Here is a 17,904-nt window from a genome sequence, read left to right on the forward strand (position 1 = left end):
AAAAGGAAGGAAGGAAGGAAAGGGAGAAGGAAAAGGAGAGGAAATAAGGAAAAGGAGGAGAAGGAGAGAAGGGAGAAAAGAAGGAGGAAAATGGAAAGGAAGGAAAGGAAGAAAATGAGGAGGAAAAGGTGGAGGAAAATGAGGGAAAAGGGGAAGAAAGGAAGGGAAGGGAGGAAAGGAGGAGGAAAAGGAGGAAGGGAGGAGAAGGGGAAGGAAAAGGGAGGAAGGAAAGGGGAGGAGGAAAATGAAGGAAAGGGGGAAGAAAATTAGGGGAAAAGGGAAGGAAAATGGAGGAGAAGGAAAGAAAAGGAAGAGGAAAAGGAGAAAGAAGGAGGAAAAAGGAAGGAAGGAGGAAGGAAGGAAAAGGAGGAAAAGAAGGAATGGAGGAAAGGAAGGAAGGAGGAAAAGGAGAAGGAAAAGGAGGAAGGAGGAAGGAAGGAAGGGAAAGGGAGGAATGAGAAGGGAAGGAAAAGGAGGAAAGGGAGAAAAAGGAAGGAAAGGGGAAATTAGGGAAAAGGAGGAAGGAAGGAGGAAAAGGAAAAAAGGACAGAGGAAAAGGGAGGAAAAGAAGGAGGAAAAAGGAAGGAAGGAGGAAGGAGGGAGGAAATGAGGAAGGAAAAGGAGAAAAGAAGAAGGAATGGAGAATAAGACAGGGCATAAGGAGGGAGGGGAGGAGGAAAATGAGAAAAGGCAGGCAAGGAAGGAAAGGGAGAAAGAAAAGGAAGAAGGACAATTAAGGAAAAGGGAGGAGGAAAGAGGAGGAGGAAAAGAAGGAGGAAAGGGGAGGAGGAAAATTATGGAAAAGGAAGGAAAAGGGAGGAAAATGAGGGAGGAAAAGGTAGGAGGAAAATGAGGGAAAAGGGGGGAGGAAAAGGAAGGGAAAGGGAGGAGGAAAAGGGAGGAAGGAAAGGGAGAAGGAAAAGGAAGAAGGAGAATTGAGGAAAAGGGAGGAGGAAAATGAAGGAGAATGAAGGAAAAGGAGGGAGGAAAAGGGAAGAAGAAAATCAGGGGAAAAGGGAGGAAAATGGAGGAGAAGGAAGGAAAAGAGAGGAGGAAAATAGGAAAAGGGAAGGAAGGAAGGAAGGAAGGAAGGAAGGAAGGAAGGAAGGAAGGAAGGAAGGAAGGAAGGAAGGAAGGAAGGAAGGAAGGAAGGAAGGAAGGAAGGAAGGAAGGAAGGAAGGAAGGAAGGAAGGAAGGAAGGAAGGAAGGAAGGAAGGAAGGAAGGAAGGAAGGAGAAGGAAGGAAGGAAGGAAGGAAGGAAGGAAGGAAGGAAGGAAGGAAGGAAGGAAGGAAGGAAGGAAGGAAGGAAGGAAGGAAGGAAGGAAGGAAGGAAGGAAGGAGAGAAAGAAGGAACAACAAGGTTAGTCAAGTCAAGTGAGCCAACTGCAAACACAGAGGGGCTCTGCAGGGAGTTGGGGAGCACAGGAACCATTCCAGGGCAGCATCCACCACCCATCCATCCATCCATCCACCATCCATCCATCCATCCATCCATCCACCATCCATCATCCATCCATCCATCCACCATCCATCCATCCATCCATCCATCCACCATCCATCCATCCATCCATCCATCCATCCATCCATCCATCATCCATCCATCATCCATCCATCCATCCATCCATCCATCCATCCATCCATCCATCCATCCATCCATCCATCCACCATCCATCCATCATCCATCCATCATCCATCCATCCATCCATCCATCCATCATCCATCCATCCATCCATCCATCCATCCATCATCCATCCATCATCCATCCATCATCCATCCATCCATCCATCCACCCATCATCCATCCATCCATCCATCATCCATCCATCCATCCACCATCCATCCATCCACCATCCATCCATCCACCATCCATCCACCATCCATCCATCCATCCACCACCCATCCATCCATCCATCCATCCATCCATCCATCCATCCACCATCCATCCATCCATCCATCCATCCACCATCCATCCATCCATCATCCATCCACCATCCATCCATCCATCCATCCATCATCCATCCATCCATCATCCATCCATCCATCCATCCATCCACCATCCATCCATCATCCATCCATCCATCCATCCATCCATCCATCATCCATCCATCCACCTCCATCCATCCATCCATCATCCATCCATCCAATCATCCATCCATCCATCCATCCATCCATCATCCATCCATCCATCCCTCCATCCCACCCTCCACCATCCATCCATCCACTCCATCCACACCATCATCCATCCATCCATCCATCCACCATCCATCATCCACCACCATCCATCCATCCATCCAAACCATCCATCCTCCATCCATCATCCATCCATCCATCCATCATCCATCCCTCCATCCATCCATCCCTCCATCATCCATCCACATCCATCCATCCATCCATCCATCATCCATCCTCCATCCATCCATCATCCATCCATCATCCATCCATCCATCACCATCCATCCATCCACCATCCATCCATCCATCCCCCATCCATCCATCCATCCATCCATCCACCATCCATCCATCCATCCATCCATCATCCATCCATCCATCCATCCATCCATCCATCCATCCATCATCCATCCACCATCATTCATCCATCCATCCATCATCCATCCATCCATCCATCATCCATCCATCCATCCATCCACCATCCATCCACCATCCATCCATCCATCCATCCATCCATCCATCCATCCACCATCCATCCATCCATCCATCCATCCATCCATCCTCCATCACCATCCATTCCATCCATCCATCCATCATCCATCCATCCATCCATCCATCATCCATCCATCCATCCACCATCCATCCATCCACCATCCATCCATCCATCCATCCATCCATCCATCCATCCATCATCCATCCACCATCCATCCATCCATCCATCCATCCATCCATCCATCCCATCCACCATCATTCATCCATCCATCCATCTCATCCATCCATCCATCCACCATCCATCCATCCATCACCATCCATCCATCCATCATCCATCCACCATCCATCCATCCATCCATCCATCCATCCATCATCCATTATCCATCATTCATCCATCCATCCATCCATCATCCATCCATCCATCCATCATCCATCCACCATCATTCATCCATCCATCCATCATCCATCCCTCCATCCATCCATCCCTCCATCCATCCATCCATCATCCATCCATCCATCCACCATCATCCATCCATCCATCATCCATCCATCCTCCATCCATCCATCCATCATCCATCATCCATCCACCATCCATCCATCCATCCTCCATCCATCATCCATCCCTCCATCCATCCATCCCTCCATCCATCCATCCATCATCCATCCATCCATCCACCATCCATCCATCCATCCCTCCATCCATCCATCCATCATCCATCCATCCATCATCCATCCATCCATCCATCCATCATCCATCCATCCATCATCCATCCATCCATCCACCATCCATCCATCCATCCATCAAAACACTCAAACAGCCTAAAATCAGTTTTTTTCCAGGCCCTAAATCCTTGGATGAGACACCCTGTGCTTTGAGCACCAATGGCCAGCACTGGATGGGAGGGGTTAAACCTTTGATTTTACCTTTGGTGACATAGAAGGGACAGGGACATGGGCATGGTGCATTTCCAGACCCTTCAAAATAGTCAAACAGCCTAAAATCAGTTATTCCAGACTCTAAACTCTTGGATGGGACAATAAATCCCTAAAATCCCCACCCTGTGTTTTGGGCACCAATAATCAGTGCTCGATGGGGGCATTGATCCTTTAATTTTACCTCTGGTGACACAGAAGGGACATGGACATGGGCATGGTGCATTTCCAGACCCTTCAAAACACTCAAACAACCTGAAATCAGTTTTTTCCAGGCCCTAAATCCTTGGATGAGACACCCTGTGCTTGGGCACCAATGGTCAGCACTGGATGGGGGGGTTTGATGCTTTAATTTGACCTCTGGTGACACAGAAGGGACATGGGCATGGTGCATTTCCAGACCCTTCAAAACACTCAAACAACCTGAAATCAGTTTTTTCCAGGCCCTAAATCCTTGGATGGGACAATAAAACCCCTAAAATCCCCACCCTGTGCTTTGAACACCAATAATCAGTGCTGGATGGGGGCATTGATCCTTTAATTTGACTTTTGGATGGACATGGGCATGGTGCATTTCCAGACCCTTCAAAACACTCAAACAACCTGAAATCAGTTTTTTCCAGTCTCAAAATGAGACAGCAGAAGATTCAAACTGAAATCCAAATCTCTCCTGCTTAAATTAAAGGCATTTCCTGAGAATTTCTGGATCACGTTAAGCAAACCAATGAAGGAAGAAATATAAAATAAGCAGATATATTCTAGTAAAGTTATGAAACACAAGGGATTCCTCTGGCTCTGCTTCCCCCAAGAATCAGATTTCTAGGAGCCAAAGAAATTGATTTACAAGATGGGAGGAGGGGGCAGAAATGAGGCAGAAGATTTAATTTGTTTGAAAAGAATGTTTGCATCATGTATGAGATTTATGAATATGCAACAGGCTGTTTCTTTAAAGGGTTAATCCTTTGTTAGTGCCCAGGACTCATCTGGACTTGTGTAATTCTTTGCTTTTATTGTCCTAACTCTGATTGTCCAAATTCTTATTACTATTTTTATAACTATTTTATTACAGTTAAAATAATTCTAAAATTTCAACACAAGCAACTGGGGTTTCTCCACATAGCAATGCTTCATGCCAGCAAAAAAAAGCTGAATTACTTTCATTTTCTCTAATTTTTAAATTATTTTTTCAGCTTTTTTTTGGGCTGAAAATAATTCAAAAATTAGGCAAACCTTGAGTCATGATCTAAACCCCTCCTGCTTGAATCAAAGGCATTTCCTGAGATTTTCTGGATCGCGTTAAGCGAACCAATAAAGGAAGAAATAGAAAAGAAGCAGATATATTGTAGTAAAGTTATGAAATGCATTTTGTGCCCTGTGGGACTCACCTGGGACATGATGGGGCTGCTGATGGGCTGCTGCTGCTGCTGCTGCTGGGCTGGGGGGAGCCCGGGGGGCTGCGGGGCCGAGCAGGGCAGGAGGGCACGGCCGGGCTGCGACGAGGGCGAGGGGCTGCAGCCCTCGGGGGCACCCAGCACCAAACCTGGAAAAGAGAGAGAGCACAGGGGATGGAGCCACAGGAAATGCACCTATTGGATTAATCTGACTCTGTTCTGATTCAGAATGCTGAATAATTGCTTTATTAAAATGTATTATATTGGACTAATATTATATACACCCAGCACCAAACCTGCAACAGAGAGAGAGCAGCAGGGGGATAGACTCAGCAAGGAAATGCACTATAGCATTATTATGACTCCATTAATTCAGAATGCTGAAACAATTGCTTTATTAACTGCATTAATATTCCACTAATATTATATTATACTAATACTATATTGTATTACACTTCTATTCTATTCAATTCGATTCGATTCGATTCGATTCTATTATCATGTCATATCATATTAAGCCTTCAGGGGCACCCAGCACCAAACCTGCAACACAGAGAGCACAGGGCATGGAGCCACAGGAAATGCACCTATGGCATGGATCTGACTCTGTTCTGATTCAGAATGCTGAATAATTCCTTTATTAAAATGTATTATATTGGGCTAATATTATATAAAGGCTTCAGGGGCACCCAGCACCAAACCTGGAACAGAGAGAGCACAGGGGATGGAGCCAGCAGGAAATGCACCTATTGGATTCATCTGACTCCATTGATTCAGAATGCTGAACAATTGCTTTATTAAACTGTATTATATTACACTAATATGATATTATACTAATACCATATTGTATTACACTTCTATTCTATTCTATTCTATTCTATTCTATTCTATTCTATTCTATTCTATTCTATTCTATTCTATTCTATTCTCATATCATATAATATCATATTAAGGCTTCAGGGGCACCCAGCACCAAACCTGCAACAGAGAGAGCACAGGGCATGGAGCCAGCAGGAAATGCACCTACAGGATGGATCTGACTCTGTTCTGGTTCAGAATGCTGAATAATTGCTTCATTAAAATGTATTATATTGGGCTAATATTATATCCACCCAGCACCAAACCTGCAACACAGAGCACAGGGGATTGGAGGAGCAGGAAATGCACCTACGGCATGGATCTGACTCTGTTCTGGTTCATGCTGAATAATTGCTTTATTAAACTGTATTATATTACACTAATATGATATTATATAAAGGTTTCAGGGGCACCCAGCACCAAACCTGGAAAAGAGAGAGCACAGGGCATGGAGCCAGCAGGAAATGCACCTATAGCATTCATTTGACTCCATTAATTCAGAATGCTGAACAATTGCTTTATTAACTGCATAATATTCCACTAATATTATATTATACTAATACTATATTGGATTACACTTCTGTTCTATTCTATTCTATTCAATTCTATTCGATTCGATTCTATTCTAATATCATATCATATCATATCATATCAATATATCATATCAATTCAAGGCTTCAGGGGCACCCAGCACCAAACCTGCAACAGAGAGCACAGGGGATGGAGCCACAGGAAATGCACCTATGGCATGGATCTGACTCTGTTCTGGTTCATGCTGAATAATTGCTTTATTAAACTGTATTATATTGGGCTAATATGATATTATATAAAGGTTTCAGGGGCACCCAGCACCAAACCTGCAACAGAGAGAGCACAGGGCATGGAGCCAGCAGGAAATGCACCTATGGCATGGATCTGACTCTGTTCTGATTCAGAATGCTGAACAATTGCTTTATTAAAATGTATAATATTCCACTAATATTATATTATACTAATACTATATTGTATTACACTTCTATTCTATTCTATTCTATTCTATTCTATTCTATTCTATTCTATTCTATTCTATTCTATTATCATATCATATCATATCATATCATATCATATCATATCATATCATATTAAGGCTTCAGGGGCACCCAGCACCAAACCCAGAACAGAGAGAGCACAGGGCATGGAGCCACAGGAAATGCACCTACAGGATGGATCTGACTCTGTTCTGGTTCATGCTGAACAATTCCTTTATTAAAATGTATTATATTGGACTAATATTATATACACCCAGCACCAAACCTGGAAGAGAGAGAGCACAGGGCATGGAGCCACAGGAAATGCACCTACAGGATGGATCTGACTCTGTTCTGATTCAGAATGCTGAACAATTCCTTTATTAAAATGTGTTATATTGGACTAATATTATATAAAGGCTTCAGGAGCACCCAGCACCAAACCTGGACCACAAACAGAGAGGTACAGAGGGATGGAGCCACAGGAAATGCACCTACAGGATGGATCTGACTCCATTAATTCAGAATGCTGAACAATTGCTTTATTAAACTGTATTATATTGGGCTAATATTATATAAAGGCTTCAGGGGCACCCAGCACCAAACCTGGAACACAGAGCACAGGGGATGGAGCCACAGGAAATGCACCTACAGGATGGATCTGACTCTGTTCTGGTTCATGATGAACAATTGCTTTATTAAACTGTATAATATTCCACTAATATTATATTATACTAATACTATATTGTACTACACTTCTATTCTATTCTATTCTATTCTATTCTATTCTATTCTATTCTATTCTATTCTATTTATTCCATTCCATTAATCATATCATATCATATCATATCATATCATATCATATCATATCATATCATATCATATCATATCATATCAAGGCTTCAGGGGCACCCAGCACCAATCTGGAACACAGAGGGCTGGGAGGCAGCAGGAAAGAGAAGGGCACCTACAGGATGTACCTGACTCCATTGATTCACAATGCTGAACAATTGCTTTATTAAACTGTGTTATATTGGACTAATACTATATTATATTCCACTAATACCAGATTATATAAAGGTTTCAGGGGCACCCAGCACCAAACCCGGAACAGAACCAGAGGCACAGAGAGGTGTCCTGGATGTGCCTCCCCAAACCCCAGGTGCCCTTTGGCAGTTCAACATCTCAATTTCCCATCCCAGGTGCCCTCTGGCAGATGAAGATCTCCATTTCCCACCTCCAGGTACCCTTTTTCAGTTCAAGATCTCCATTCCCCACCCCAGCCGCCCTTTTTCAGTCCAACATCCCCATTTCCCACCCCAGGTACCCTTTTCCAGGTGAACATCTCCATTTCTTCACCCCAGGTGCCCTTTTTAATGTAAAGATCTCCATTTCCCCACCCTAGGTTCCCTCTGGCAGATGAAGATCTCCATGAAGATCTCCAGGCCAGGTGCCCTTCTTCAGGTGAACATCTCCATTCCCCACCCCAGGTCCCCTTTGTCAGTTCAAGATCTCCATTCCCCACCCCAGGTGCCCTCTGGCAGGTGAAGATCTCCACAAAGATCTCCACCCCAGGTCCCCTTGGTCAGTTCAAGATCTCCATTCCCCACCCCAGGTGCCCTTTTGCAGTTCAACATCTCCATTTCCCACCCCAGGTGCCCTCTGGCAGATGAAGCTCTCCATGAACATCTCCACAAATATCTCCAACCTGGGTTCCGTTTCCCAGTCCAACATCCCCATTCCCCACCCCAGCTGCCCTTTTTCAGGTCAAGATCTCCATTGCCCATTCCAGGTGCCCTCTGGCAGGTGAAGATCTCCATGAAGCTCTCCATGAAGATCTCCACCCCAGGTGCCCTTTTTCAGGTCAAGATCTCCATTCCCCACCCCAGGTTCCCTTTCCCAGTCCAACATCACCATTTCCCACCCCAGGTGCCCTCTGGCAGGTGAAGATCTCCACGAAGATCTCCATGAAGCTCTCCATGAACATCTCCATGAAGATCTCCACCCCGGGTTCCCTTTCCCATCCCAACATCCCCATTTCCCACCCCAGGTGCCCTCTGGCAGGTGAAGATCTCCAGGAAGCTCTCCATGAACATCTCCACAAAGATCTCCACAAAGATCTCCATGAAGCTCTCCATGAAGATCTCCATGAAGATCTCCACCCCAGGTGCCCTTTTTCAGCTCAAGATCTCCATTCCCCACCCCAGGTCCCCTTGGTCAGTTCAAGTTCTCTTTCCCAGCCCAACATCCCCATTCCCCACCCCAGGTGCCCTCTGGCAGGTGAAGCTCTCCATGAAGATCTCCATGAAGATCTCCATGAACATCTCCATGAAGATCTCCATGAACATCTCCATGAAGCTCTCCATGAATATCTCCATGAAGATCTCCACAAAGATCTCCATGAAGATCTCCAACCCGGGTTCCCTTTCCCATCCCAACATCCCCATTTCCCACTCCAGGTGCCCTCTGGCAGATGATCTCCACCCCAGGTGCCCTTTTTCAGGTCAAGATCTCCATTCCCCACCCCAGGTGCCATCTGGCAGATGAAGTTTTCCATGAAGATCTCCATGAAGATCTCCATGAACATCTCCATGAAGATCTCCATGAAGCTCTCCATGAACATCTCCATGAAGATCTCCATGAAGATCTCCACCCCGGGTTCCCTTTCCCAGTCCAACATCCCCATTCCCCACCCCAGGTCCCCTTGGTCAGTTCAAGATCTCCATTCCCCACCCCAGGTGCCCTCTGGCAGATGAAGCTCTCCATGAAGATCTCCATGAACATCTCCACGAAGATCTCCACAAAGATCTCCACGAAGATCTCCACCCCAGGTTCCCTTTCCCAGCCCAACATCTCCATTCCCCACCCCAGGTCCCCTTGGTCAGTTCAAGATCTCATTGCCCACCTCAGGTGACCTTTTTCAGGTGAACAACTCCATCCCCACCCCAGGTTCCCTTTCCCAGCCCAACATCCCCATTCCCCACCCCAGGTGCCCTTTTTCAGTTCAAGATCTCCATTCCCCACCCCAGGTGCCCTCTGGCAGGTGAAGCTCTCCACGAAGATCTCCACGAAGATCTCCATGAAGATCTCCATGAACATCTCCATGAAGATCTCCATGAAGATCTCCATGAATATCTCCACGAAGATCTCCATGAACATCTCCATGAAGCTCTCCATGAAGCTCTCCATGAAGATCTCCATGAAGATCTCCACCCCAGGTACCCTTTTTCAGGTGAAGATCTCCATCCCCACCCCAGGTTCCCTTTCCCAGTCCAACATCCCCATTCCCCACCCCAGGTGCCCTCTGGCAGGTGAAGCTCTCCACGAAGATCTCCATGAATATCTCCATGAAGATCTCCATGAAGATCTCCACCCCAGGTGCCCTTTTTCAGGTCAAGATCTCCATTCCCCAACCCAGGTGCCCTTTTGCAGATGAAGATCTCCATGAAGATCTCCATGAAGCTCTCCATGAAGATCTCCACGAAGATCTCCATGAAGACCTCCATGAAGATCTCCACGAAGATCTCCATCCCGGGTTCCCTTTCCCAGCCCAACATCCCCATTCCCCACCCCAGGTGCCCTCTGGCAGATGAAGATCTCCACGAAGATCTCCATGAAGCTCTCCATGAACATCTCCACGAAGATCTCCATGAAGATCTCCACGAAGATCTCCATGAAGCTCTCCATGAACATCTCCACGAAGATCTCCACAAAGATCTCCACCCCAGGTACCCTTTTTCAGGTCAAGATCTCCATTCCCCACCCCAGGTGCCATCTGGCAGATGAAGTTTTCCATGAACATCTCCACAAATATCTCCACTAAGATCTCCATGAAGATCCCCACCCCAGGTTCCCTTTCCCACCCCATCTCCCCCTCACCTGCCCGCGCGCTGCGGCCGCCGGCGCTGCCCTTGCCGCTGCCGGCGCTGTCGCCGCGGGTGAGGATGGAGATGCCGCTGAAGCTGCTGGCCTTGGTGACGGGCGGCCGCAGCGAGCGCAGGGAGCCCTCCGAGTCCGTGCTGCTCCAGGGCCGCGGCTCCAGGGCCCTCAGCTCGCTCTCGGTGCTGCTCTGGCGGCTGCCGGGGCTCCGGCCCAGCCCCTCGCGGGCGGCCCTGCAACGGCAAAGGGTCAAACTCCGCTCCGGACAGGGGAAAATTTAGGGAAAAAATATTATTTTTTGGGGTCGTAGTTTAGTTTATTTCGGTTTTTTATTCGGTTTTTTCGGTGCTGGAAATGCTGTGGTTTAGGTTTGGTTTGGTGGGTTATAGGTGTGAGATGTTGGTGGTTTTTTGAGGTTTTTATTTAGTTTTTTTGGTGTAGGAAATGTGGTTTAGGTTTGGTTTGGTGGGTTATAGATTTGAGTTCTTGGTGGTTTTTTGGGTGTTTAGTTGGGAGTCAAACTCCGCTCCAGAGAGGGGAAAATTTACACAATATTGGTGGAAAAATTTAGAAAAAAAAAATTATTTTTTGGGGTCGTAGTTTAGCTTATTTTGGTTTTTTATTCGGTTTTCTCGGTGTTGGAAATGCTGTGGTTTAGGTTTGGTTTGGTGGGTTATAGGTGTGAGTTGTTGGTGCTTTTTTGGGTGTTTAGTTGGAGTCAAACTGGGCTCCAGAGAGTGTCAAAATTTAGGAAAAAAATATTATTTTTTGGAGTCGTAGTTTAGTTTATTTTGGTTTTTTATTCGGTTTTTTCGGTGTTGGAAATGCTGTGGTTTAGGTTTGGTTTGGTGGGTTATAGGTGTGAGTTACTGGTGGTTTTTTGGGTGTTTAGTTGGAGTCAAACTGGGCTCCATGGAATGTCAAAATTTACACCATATTGGTGGAAAAAAATATTATTTTTTGGGGTCGTAGTTTAGTTTATTTCGGTTTTTTATTCGGTTTTTTCGGTGCTGGAAATGCTGTGGTTTAGGTTTGGTTTGGTGGGTTACAGGTGTGAGTTACTGGTGGGTTTTTTTGGGTTTTTATTTTGTTTTTTCGGTGTAGGAAATGTGGTTTAGGTTTGGTGGGTTATAGGTGTGAGTTACTGGTGGTTTTTTTGGGATTTTATTCATTTTTTCAGTGTTGGAAATGTTTAGGTTTAAGTTCAGGTTTGGTTTGGTGGGTTATAGGTGTGAGCTGCTGGTGCTTTTTTGGGTGTTTAGTTGGGAGTCAAACTGGGCTCCAGAGAGGGGAAAATTTACACGACATTGGTGGAAAAATTTAGGAAAAAAATATTATTTTTTGGGGGTCGTAGTTTAGTTTATTTCGGTTTTTTATTCGGTTTTTTCGGTGCTGGAAATGCTGTGGTTTAGGTTTGGTTTGGTGGGTTACTGGTGGTTTTTTGGGGTTTTTATTTAGGTTTTAATTTGTTTTTTTGGTGTAGGAAATGTGGTTTAGGTTTGGTTTGGTGGGTTATAGGTGTGAGCTGCTGGTGCTTTTTTGGGTGTTTAGTTGGGAGTCAAACTCTGCTCCAGAGAGGGGAAAATTTACACAATATTGGTGGAAAAATTCAGGAAAAAAATATTATTTTTTGGGGGTCGTAGTTTAGTTTATTTTGTTTTTTTCGGTGCTGGAAATGCTGTGGTTTAGGTTTGGTTTGGTGGGTTATAGGTGTGAGATGTTGGTGGTTTTTTGGGGTTTTTATTTAGGTTTTTATTAGTTTTTTTGGTGTAGGAAATGTGGTTTAGGTTTGGTTTGGTGGGTTATAGGTGTGAGCTGCTGGTGCTTTTTTGGGTGTTTAGTTGGGAGTCAAACTGGGCTCCAGAGAGGGGAAAATTTACACGACATTGGTGGGAAAAAATATTATTTTTTGGGGTTGTAGTTTAGTTTATTTTGGTTTTTTATTCGGTTTTTTCGGTGTTGGAAATGCTGTGGTTTAGGTTTGGTTTGGTGGGTTATAGATCTGAGCTGTTGGTGCTTTTTTGGGTGTTTAGTTGAGAGTCAAACTGGGCTCCAGGGAATGCCAAAATTTAGAAAATATTGGTGTAAAAATTTAGATTTTTTGGGGGTTTTAGTTTAGTTTATTTAGTTTATTTATTTAGTTTTTATTCGGTTTTTTCGGTGTTGGAAATGCTGTGGTTTAGGTTTGGTTTGGTGGGTTATAGGTGTGAGTTACTGGTGGTTTTTTTTGGGTTTTTATTCATTTTTTCAGTGTTAGAAATGTTTAGGTTTAAGTTCAGGTTTGGTTTGGTGGGTTACAGGTGTGAGCTGCTGGTGCTTTCCTGGGTGTTTAGTTGGGAGTCAAACTGGGCTCCAGAGAGTGTCAAAATTTACACAATATTGGTGGAAAAATTTAGAAAAAAAAAATTATTTTTTGGGGGTCGTAGTTTAGTTTATTTTGGTTTTTTATTCGGTTTTTTCGGTGCTGGAAATGCTGTGGTTTAGGTTTGGTTTGGTGGGTTATAGGTGTGAGTTACTGGTGGTTTTTTGAGGTTTTTATTTAGTTTTTTTGGTGTAGGAAATGTGGTTTAGGTTTGGTTTGATGGGTTATAGGTGTGAGCTGTTGGTGGTTTTTGGGTGTTTAGTTGGGAGTCAAACTGGGCTCCAGGGAGTGTCAAAATTTAGGAAAAAAATATTATTTTTTGGGGTTGTAGTTTAGTTTATTTTGGTTTTTTATTTGGTTTTTTCGGTGCTGGAAATGCTGTGGTTTAGGTTTGGTTTGATGGGTTATAGGTGGGAGCTGCTGGTGCTTTTTTGGGGTTTTTATTTAGGTTTTTATTTGTTTTTTCAGTATAGGAAATGTGGTTTAGGTTTGGTTTGGTGGGTTATAGATTTGAGTTGTTGGTGGTTTTTTGGGTGTTTAGTTGGAGTCAAACTGGGCTCCAGGGAGTGTCAAAATTTAGAAAATATTGGTGTAAAAATTTAGATTTTTTGGGGTTTTAGTTTAGTTTATTTAGTTTATTTATTTAGTTTTTATTCTTTTTTATTGGTGTTGGAGATGCTGTGGTTTAGGTTTGGTTTGGTGGGTTATAGGTGTGAGTTGTTGGTGGTTTTTTGGGGTTTTTATTTAGGTTTTAATTTGTTTTTTCGGTGTAGGAAATGTGGTTTAGGTTTGGTGGGTTATAGGTGTGAGTTACTGGTGGTTTTTTTGGGTTTTTATTTAGGTTTTTATTCATTTTTTCAGTGTTAGAAATGTTTAGGTTTAAGTTCAGGTTTGGTTTGGTGGGTTATAGATTTGAGTTCTTGGTGGTTTTTTGGGTGTTTAGTTGGGAGTCAAACTCCGCTCCAGAGAGGGGAAAAATTTACACAATATTGGTGTAAAAATTTAGGAAAAAAATATTATTTTTTGGGGGTCGTAGTTTAGTTTATTTTGGTTTTTTATTCGGTTTTTTCGGTGTTGGAAATGCTGAGGTTTAGGTTTGGTTTGATGGGTTTTAGGTGATTTTTGGGTGTTTCTTTGGGAGTCAAACCGGGCTCCAGGGATTTGATCTCGCTCTCGGTGCTGCTCTGGGATTCTGTGATTGATCCTGTGATTGATCCTGTGATTGATTCTGTGATTGATCCTGTGATTGATCCTGTGATTGATTCTGTGATTCTGTGATTGATCCTGTAATTCTGTAATTCTGTGATTGATCCTGTGATTGATTCTGTGATCCTGTAATTGATCCTGTGATTCTGTGATTGATTCTGTGATTCTGTGATTGATTCTGTGATTGATTGATTCTGTGATTGATTCTGTGATTGATTCTGTAATTCTGTGATTGATTCTGTGATTCTGTGATTTGATTCTGTGATTGATTCTGTGATTGATTGATTCTGTGATTCTGTGATTGGATCCTGTGATTCTGTGGATTGATTCTGATTGATTCTTGTAATTCTGTGTGATTGATTCTGTGATTCTGTGATTGATTCTGATTGATTCTGTAATTCTGTGATTGATTCTGTGATTCTTGATTGATTGTGATTCTGGTTGATTGATTCTGTGATTGATCTGTGATTCTGTGATTGATTTTCTGTGATTCGTGATTGATTGATTCTGTGATTGATTTGATTCGTGTGTGAGATGTATTTGATTGATTCTGTGATCTGTATTCTGTGATTGATTCTGTGATTCTGTGATTCTGTGATTGATTGATTCTGTGATTGATTCTGTGATTGATTCTGTGATTCTGTGATTGATTCTGTGATTGATTCTGTGATTGATTCTGTGATTCTGTGATTGATTCTGTGATTCTGTGATTGATTCTGATTGATTCTGTGATTCTGTGATTGATTCTGTGATTGATTCTGTGATTCTGTGATTGATTCTGTGATTGATTCTGTAATTCTGTGATTGATCCTGTGATTCTGTGATTGATTCTGTGATTCTGTGATTGATTCTGTGATTGATTCTGTGATTCTGTGATTGATTCTGTGATTGATTCTGTGATTCTGTGATTGATTGATTGATTCTGTGATTGATTCTGTGATTGATTCTGTGATTCTGTGATTGATTCTGTGATTGATTCTGTGATTGATTGATTCTGTGATTCTGTGATTGATCCTGTGATTCTGTGATTGATTCTGATTGATTCTGTGATTCTGTGATTGATTCTGTGATTGATTCTGTGATTCTGTGATTGATTCTGTGATTGATTCTGTAATTCTGTGATTGATTCTGTGATTCTGTGATTGATTCTGTGATTGATTCTGTGATTGATCCTGTGATCAATTCTGTGATTCTGTGACGCCTCTGACTCGAGGACAGCGCTGCATTTTGACCTGAGGCCGTGGGAATGCTCCCAAACCGATTGATTTTGGCATCCCTGCAGTGATGTTGGCATCCCTGACATTGTCACTGGGTGTAAAATCTGTAAAATCACTTTCCTGCCCAAACCCAGCGGGCAGAAATGCAGGGATTGGGGATTTCCTATCTTTTTGGGGAAAAAGAGGATTGAAAACTTCTGGAATTCCTCCCTGCCATTCCCACCTCCCTTTTTCATTTTAATCAGCCAAAAAAAAGGAATAAAAATCAAAAACAAACTCCACTTTTGGGGGATTCACCTTGGGATGGCACAAACAAATCCCAGGGAAATCCCTGCAAATCTGCCTGTGGCTGGGAGAGCTACAGGAAAAGCAGAATGTGGGGTGTGGTGAGGGAAAATCAACATTTTAAACCATGAAAGGGCATTTTAAACCATGAAAGGGCATTTTAAACCATGAAAGGGCATTTTAAACCATGAAAAGGCATTTTAAATCATGAAAAGGTTTAAATCTCACCTGCTGTCTGTGAGGAATCCATTCTGGCCAGACTGGGAGCAGGAACGCGCAGGTGGGGAGGAAAATAAAAAAGAGACTTCAAAAAATTCCTCCTGGGAATATCAAATTCCTTCTAGAAATGCCCAAATTCCACCCAGGAATGCCCAAATTCTTCCTGGGAATGCTCAAATTCCTCCCAAGAATGCCCAAATTCCACACAAGGAAAGCCTGAATTCCTCCTGGGAATATCAAATTCCTCCTGGGAATATCAAATTCCACCCAGGAATGCCCAAATTCCTCCTGGGAATGCCCAAATCCCTCCTGGGAATATCAAATTCCACCAAGGAAGGCCCAAATTCCTCCTGGAAATGCCCAAATTCCTCCTAGGAATGCCCAAATTCCTTCTAGGAATGCCCAAATTCCTCCTGGGAATATCAAATTCCTTCTAGAAATGCCCAAATTCCTCTTGAAAATACCCAAATCCCTCATGGGAATGCCCAAATTCCACCAAGGAATGCCCAAATTCCACCCAGGAATGCCCAAATTCCTCCTGAAAATGCCCAAATTCCACCAAGGAAGGCCTAAATTCCTTCTAGCAACGCACAAATTTCTTCTGGGAATGCCCAAATTCTTCCTGGAAATGCCCAAGTTCCTTCTGGGAATATCAAATTCCACCCGGGAATGCCCAAATTCCTCCTGGGAAAGCCCAAGTTCCTCCTTTGAAGGCCTCAATTCCTCCTTGGAAGTATTAAATTCCTCTTGGGAAGGCCCAAATTCCTCATGGAAATGCCCAAATTCCACCCAGGAAAGCCTAAATTCCTCCTGGGAATATCAAATTCTACCTAGGAAGACCTAAATTCCTACTTGGAATGCCCAAATTCCTTCTAGAAATGCCCGAATCCCTCATGGAAATGCCCAAATTCCACCTAGGAAGGCCTAAATTCCTCATGGGAATATCAAATTCCTTCTGGGAACATCAAATTCCACCAAGGAAGGCCGAAATTCCTTCTAGGAAAGCCCAAATTCCTCCTGGGAAGAACTAAATTCCTCATGGGAATGCCGAGTTTCCTCCTGGGAATATCAAATTCCACCAAGGAATGCCCAAATTCCTCCTGGAAATGCCCAAATTCCTACTTGGAATGCCCAAATTCCTCCTGGGAATGCCCAAATTCCACCAAGGAAAGCCCAAATTCCTGCTGGGAATGCCCAAATTCCTTCTGGGAATGGTCAAATTCCTCCAAGGAAGGCCCAAATTCCTCCCAAGAATTCCCAAATCCCTCCCAAGAATGCCCAAATTTCTCCTGGAAATGCCCAAATCCCTCCTGAAAATGCCCAAATTCCTCCTGGGAAGGACTGAATTCTTCCTGGAAATGCCCAAGTTCCTTCTGGGAACATCAAATTCCTCCTGGGAATGCCCAAATTCTTCCTGGAAATGCCCAAATTCCTCCTGGGAAAGCCCAAGTTCCTCCTTTGAAGGCCTAAATTCCTACTTGGAAGTATTAAATTCCTCCTGGGAATGCCCAAATTCTTCCCAAGAATGCCCAAATTACACCCAGGAAAACCTAAATTCCTCCTGGGAATATCAAATTCCAGCAAGGAATGCCTAAATTCCTACTTGGAATGCCCAAATTCCTCCTGGAAATGCCCAAATTCCTCCTGGGAATGCCCAAATTCCACACAAGGAAAGCCTAAATTCCTCCTGGGAATATCAAATTCCACCAAGGAATGCCCAGATTCCTCCTAGGAATGCCCAAATTCCTTCTAGGAATGCCAAAATCCCACATGGGAATGCCCAAATCCCTCATGGGAATATCAAATTCTACCAAGGAAGGCCTTAATTCCTTCTAGGAATGCCCAAATTCCTGCTGGGAAGGACTGAATTCCTCATGGGAATGCCGAG

General features: G+C 43.8%; 1 protein-coding gene across 4 annotated transcripts in view; it reads right to left on the reverse strand.

Annotated features, from left to right (window-relative positions):
• The window catches only part of R3HDM2 (R3H domain containing 2), a 99,926-nt gene that overhangs the window by 29,473 nt on the left and 52,549 nt on the right, over positions 1–17,904 (reverse strand). For all 4 annotated transcript variants that reach the window (XM_064734620.1, XM_064734621.1, XM_064734619.1 and 1 more), the window contains 3 exons: positions 16,026–16,057; positions 10,728–10,960; positions 4,978–5,132 (listed from right to left, as the gene is read on the reverse strand). In XM_064734620.1, the coding sequence (XP_064590690.1) occupies positions 4,978–5,132; positions 10,728–10,960; positions 16,026–16,057 (420 nt within the window). The remainder of the gene's footprint in view (positions 1–4,977; positions 5,133–10,727; positions 10,961–16,025; positions 16,058–17,904) is intronic.

Source organism: Zonotrichia leucophrys, chromosome 29 (assembly GCF_028769735.1).
Source record: "Zonotrichia leucophrys gambelii isolate GWCS_2022_RI chromosome 29, RI_Zleu_2.0, whole genome shotgun sequence".
In the NCBI taxonomy this organism is placed as follows: Eukaryota; Metazoa; Chordata; class Aves; order Passeriformes; family Passerellidae; genus Zonotrichia; species Zonotrichia leucophrys.